General features: G+C 53.9%; 1 protein-coding gene across 1 annotated transcript; it reads right to left on the bottom strand.

Moving 5' to 3' along the window:
• Window positions 1–1,037: 1,037 nt before the first annotated feature.
• LOC128726576 (uncharacterized) lies at window positions 1,038–4,863 on the bottom strand. The gene is made up of 8 exons (XM_053820391.1): window positions 4,786–4,863; window positions 3,175–4,723; window positions 2,762–3,099; window positions 2,448–2,645; window positions 2,063–2,146; window positions 1,591–1,991; window positions 1,397–1,529; window positions 1,038–1,325 (listed from the first exon to the last, which is right to left on the bottom strand). The coding sequence occupies exons 1-8, from the start codon at window positions 4,861–4,863 to the stop codon at window positions 1,158–1,160; spliced, it is 2,949 nt and encodes a 982-aa protein (XP_053676366.1). The 3' UTR covers window positions 1,038–1,157.
• Between the last annotated feature and the right edge of the window lie 282 nt (window positions 4,864–5,145).

Genomic DNA, 5,145 nt, shown 5'->3' with positions numbered 1-5,145 from the left:
GCACGTGTTGTGTGGATTGGCTTTTCGGTCGGTCGGGAGTACCGGAAACGGAATCTAGCAGGCCATACCGAAGGGAAATCCACCAGCCGGTTGCGCCATTGCATCGAATCGCAATCGAAGGATCGCTTACAGCCCGGAAGTGCCTAGTTTGAGGATCATCTTTTCGGGTCCGGCAGGAAACGGTTCAAAGATGCCGGCAAGGGTCACGCGAGATGGGAAATCCTTCTATTGAATTATGTGACCGGAAAGGCAAGCAAGAACAATTGGCGCAATCCACACCCTTGCGTGTGCAATCCTTCCACCCCGTCCAATCGCTGATTAAAGGACTGGCCAGGGCGAGGACACCGCCCGGAGAGGACCGAAATCGTCTCATAAAAAGGGGAGAGAGAAAAAAAAATGGGGAAAGAGCCAAGGAAAACCTTTTCTCCGAACCCCGGTAGGTTTGCTTAATCCCTGCACAGGCACGTTCACACCTTTGGCCCCACATGACCCGAACCCGGGCCGCACCTTCAGCAGATAACCGAGAAGCCCTGATCGAACGAACGACCCCCGGAGGCTTTGGTTCGATAGTTATCACGCATCAAATTTATGTGGCCACACTTCAGGCGGCTCGGTCCAACACTCCCCGGTTTTGGGGCTCGTAACACGCCAGTAGGCAGCCTGGTTGACACCGACGTGCTACGTGACACGGTGACTCGGGCGTGCTCGTTATCGGTTCCTGAGGGCGCCCGGGAAGGGATTAACCCAAACGACAGTGACACTGTGCGCGTGTGTGGAGCAGTGGCACAGTTTGCCGCACCGCAGCCACAATCTGGTGGCTTGATGCTAGTTTATGATATAATGATAAGGGCCACCCGGACCACCTAACCGAACCGAACGTCTAATCAAAGTGGGCGGGAAAATCCAACACCCGACAATGAAGACATCCTTAGAGCGTGTAACCGTGTGTGGGCTGTCTGTTGGTTGGGCGTTTCCAACTTAAAGCCGTAGTAAAACAAATCCTACGATACAAGATCACCTTTTGAGTGAGTGCTTCTTAAACGTTTGCATTACTTTATTGCTTCAAACTAAGTGCTAATTATTGCTGTTTTCTGTTGCTCCATCAGAGCAAGATTTAATCGCCCGTTTAACTCGTTACGTTGACCAGCTTTTGGTGGTTATTTGCGCACGTGGAAACGCAACTGTTTTCGCAACAAATCCAGCACCATCTTGCGCTTGCAGGCTTCGTTCGCTTCTCGGAACAGCGTCTTCCTGTTCTTGCGGGCTTCCTTTTCTGCCTCCTTCAGTACGTCCAGCGGGAGCAGATCCAACTCCGACAGTAGGTCCTGGTGAAGATCACAACAAATTCAAGGCGTTAATCCGTGTCATGGGTGACATTCGCTCGTTGGAAACCAACCATAACGTGCTGGTGGACGGCCGATAGTTTGTCTTTTGGTTCAACCTCGACAATCTCCACCTGCCGGTGTTGAAGCTTGCGTACGAACAGATACAGCTGTCCCACGGCGGACGTTGTGATGCGCATGATTTTACTGGAAAAACCAAAGCGATCAGTTAACGTTTAGAAATCCTCCCCACTCAGCAATATCGTACTTGAAAACGGACTGCTGTAGGGGCGACCCCAGCAACTGCTGGAATTGAGCCTTCAACCGGTCGTTTTTGTGCTGAATCGACTCCATCTTAGTCCCGTACAGATGCAGCAGATCGTGGTGGTTGGTGAAATATCGTGGGAACTGCTCCAACACGTCCTTGTAGTGGTAGTCGATCTTGCTGAACACCATCAGCTTCTGGTTGTACTTGCTGATCAGATCGATCGTGCGTAGATTCAGCAACATTAGCCCACGCTGCAACAACTCGACGTCCGGTTCGCACCCCGGCAGACGTTCCAGTGCGGGAAACGTCTGTTGCAGGTAGAACTGAGCGATTTCCGTCCCAATGTTGTTGCCCTCGGTGCGTATGAAGATCGTCTTGCAGTTTTGGATGCTTTCAGGCACCTGTGGATGAGGTTATTTGCGGATGAGTGTGCTTATCTCTCATTAAAGAAGCCATCCTTTAAAGGGCTTACCGTAAGCAGCGATCCATCCTCAGCACGATGAAAGAAATCATTCTCGAGACGCCACTGCGAATCCATCAACAGGTAGTAGTAGTTCTGCGAAGCGAAAAAAAAAGCACTCAAAACCAATCAACGAACGACCCATTTCCCAGAAACGAAACAATAAACCAACAATTCCCGGTGAGCGTCTCAATCAATCTCGAGCGACAAACGCACCGTTGATGGACACTCGAACTAGGAGCGCCAACAAACAGCGCTCTCGGAACATCAACAAACAGAAAGACAGAAATCAAAAGCAACGTGCTTCGGCCCCTCAGGGCCGGGTTCAGACTTTTCTTCACGCTGTGCCGAAAATCCCTTCGAAAAACATTCGTCCTGGCACACTTTCTTGGCTCACCCTGATTTGCATAACCCGCGTCCAGCGCTCCTCCAGCAGCAGGATCCGCTCGGTAATGGCGTCGGTCCGGTTCCGGCGGTCCTGTAGTGCCGCTTGCAACCGAGCCGTCTCATCGGTGGCCTCCTTCTCCTGGTTGGTGGCCGTCACCAGCTTCGAGTACGCTTCCTCCTTCCAAACTTTGAACAGAGGCCGAATGCGCTAGGGACGATAGGGACGATAGGGACGATTGGCGTCCCAAAAAGGGGGGTGGAAACGGAAACAAACAGAATTTAAAAGTAATAAACAAACTTTCAGCGCCGAGCTGGTCCGGGTACCTTGCAGAAGTTTCTAATCCAGCGCGCGTACTGTCGCTCCAAAGTTTGGCGCGCTCGGCGCTGCAGGAGGTTCTCCTCGATGAAGTACTTCAGGAACACCTTGCGCCGTTGGTCGCGCATCGTAAGGATGTCCGTTTTGGGGCAGAACTTGCGCACCCGTGGTCGGTAGCGCAGCTCGTGCACGTAGTACCCGTCCCATTCGGTGGCCAACCGGCTGTAGTACTTTGGACCGGCACCGATTTGTTCCTCCTCGAATTCGGGACCGTTCACCTGCAGCCGTTGGCGTATGTCGGCACGTGATCGCATCAGGCTGGTGTAGTACTTCGAGCGTTGTTTGTCTGTGAATACGAGATCCGGTTTAGCAGCGTGTTCATGCTGATATATGATCCCTTATCCCCACCCCATCAACTCACATCGCTTGAAGTCACGCATCTTGTCGTAGAACTCCGGATCGATGTAGAATGCACCTCGACGTGTGTCATTCTTCGAGAGGCTTTTGAACCTGTTCGGAGGGAATGTGAGCTGAAGCCGTTCGGTGGGTGCTTTTGGTTCCTCTAGACGCAACCCTTGTAGACGTGCCTTCTTCCTGCTCGTCTCAGACCGAGCATCGGTGTCGGAAGCCGTTTCGCTTGTTTTAAACTCCTGAAAGCTAGTCATCCGCTGTTGCAGACTCTCGTCATACGCCCGACGGTACTGACGTGATTTGTCCTCGATGAAACGGTAGTATCGCTGGCGTTTCTCACTCACGTCCCCAGCAGCCCGTTGAGCTTCTCCGTGAGGATCTTCACCAGCCTCGGAGGTCCTTTCGGGACGCGTTCGTCCACCACTAGACCCCCGGGAAGCACTGACCTGTCCCTGTTCCGACACCCGACCCTTGCGACGACGTCCACCGCGCATGTTCTCAAGCGACCGATCGTACAGCAACATCGTGATGCGCTTGAGCCGGTTCTTCTGCAACCAGCGACTCCGCAACCGGTCCTTGCGTCGCTTCTTCTGGCGCCTTATCGTCGGTATGGGGAAGTAGGGCGTCCGCAGGAAGGAGAGGATCTTGACCTCCTCCATCTGGTCCTCGTCCTCGGACGAGTCGCTGCTTTTCGGGCACAACGGAATCCTCATGTGAGACAGCCGGGTGTCGATTAGATTACGCTCACCTTCCTTCTTGGTGTCCATCTCGCGGTACGACCGCACCAGCAGGCTGAGCGGGATGCCAAACTTCGTCTCGTTCTCGAGCAGCGGATCCTCGACCGGAAGTCGCGTGAACGGTCCGTACATGTGGCCCTCGACGTGCGGGATTCGGGTTGCCCGGTGGACACGCGTCACCCGCCGGCCCTCGTTGGAGATGTACTCGTGCGAGCGTGTGTCCACCGAGGAGCAGAGTTCCGATTCGAGGGTTTCGCGTTCACGTCGCATCAACGCCACGTTGCCGCGGTTGCGGAAGTTGTACCGTTCGCGCAGCGCCCAGTCACGAAAGGATACGTCTGGGCCGGCTGATGGACGGTCGTCCTCGAGCAGGATGCGATCGAGTCGGCGGATCATATCGCGGTAATCGTCGTTGGTGAGTTTCTTGCGCACGGTGCACCGTAGCACGTCCGATTGGTCGGATGGTGTCGAGTGTTCGACGTTTCCGGCCGTTTGCAGTTCATCCGTCATCTTGCGGATGAACTCCGTTACGTCTTGTGCTTGACGTCGACGGTCACCCCGATGCCGGCACAGATTCACCGTGCGGAGGTCCTCCGTCAGCGTTTCGAGGATCCGATTGGACGTACGCATCCGCATCAGCTTCTGGACGGTGGAAAACCGCTGTGGGTGTAGCTTCGAACGGTGGTGCGCCTTTCGGCTGCCGAGACCGCCCATGAAATTAACCTCGTTCGGAGGCCGATTGAACGGAATGTCATAGTTGTGGTTGTGATATGGCAGGTTCGAGGACACCTCTTCGCGGTTCCACACGAAGTTTTTTGTGCCCTGGAAAGCGCAACGACAGTTTGAGAATGTTTCATCACGTAGATAACTTTGCAACGTCTTACCTGCAGGACGGAGCGATGGCTGGATGAGCTGGGATTCGTTCCAGGACGCAGCGAGCTGGCAGTTTTCCTTGTCGACATCTTGGCGCTTTGTGGCTAACTGGACTCGGTCAAAGTAGGCTAGAATTAGTGCTCACTTCGAGGTACCCCACTAACGTCAACACGTCGCTAAGGCAGTGTGGCCGTATCCATGGTAACCGGAAGGACTGCTGGGACTTCCATGCCAACTGCGCGTATATTTGTTTACCCACCGTCAACAAGAGCTGTCAGCTGTAGCGAAACACATTGGCACGAATTTGAGCGTCTCCTTTCTCGCACGGGCTTCAATTCTTGAAAATCTGCAAAATTCCGCGCTTGATTTGT

The sequence above is a fragment of the Anopheles nili genome, chromosome 3, assembly GCF_943737925.1.
Source record: "Anopheles nili chromosome 3, idAnoNiliSN_F5_01, whole genome shotgun sequence".
In the NCBI taxonomy this organism is placed as follows: Eukaryota; Metazoa; Arthropoda; class Insecta; order Diptera; family Culicidae; genus Anopheles; species Anopheles nili.
This window is presented reverse-complemented; position numbering and strand designations above follow the sequence as displayed.

What these genes read in the sequence shown, in the direction of transcription:
- LOC128726576 (XM_053820391.1), bottom strand. Translation starts at nt 4,863, where the DNA reads ATGTCGACAAGGAAAACTGCCAGCTCGCTGCGTCCTGGAACGAATCCC. An exon ending in GATGCGTGACTTCAAGCGAT is followed by an intron (nt 3,100 to 3,174) that starts GTGAGTTGATGG and finishes TCGTATTCACAG; the next exon opens with ACAAACAACGCTCGAAGTAC. An exon ending in GGATTAGAAACTTCTGCAAG is followed by an intron (nt 2,646 to 2,761) that starts GTACCCGGACCA and finishes TATCGTCCCTAG; the next exon opens with CGCATTCGGCCTCTGTTCAA.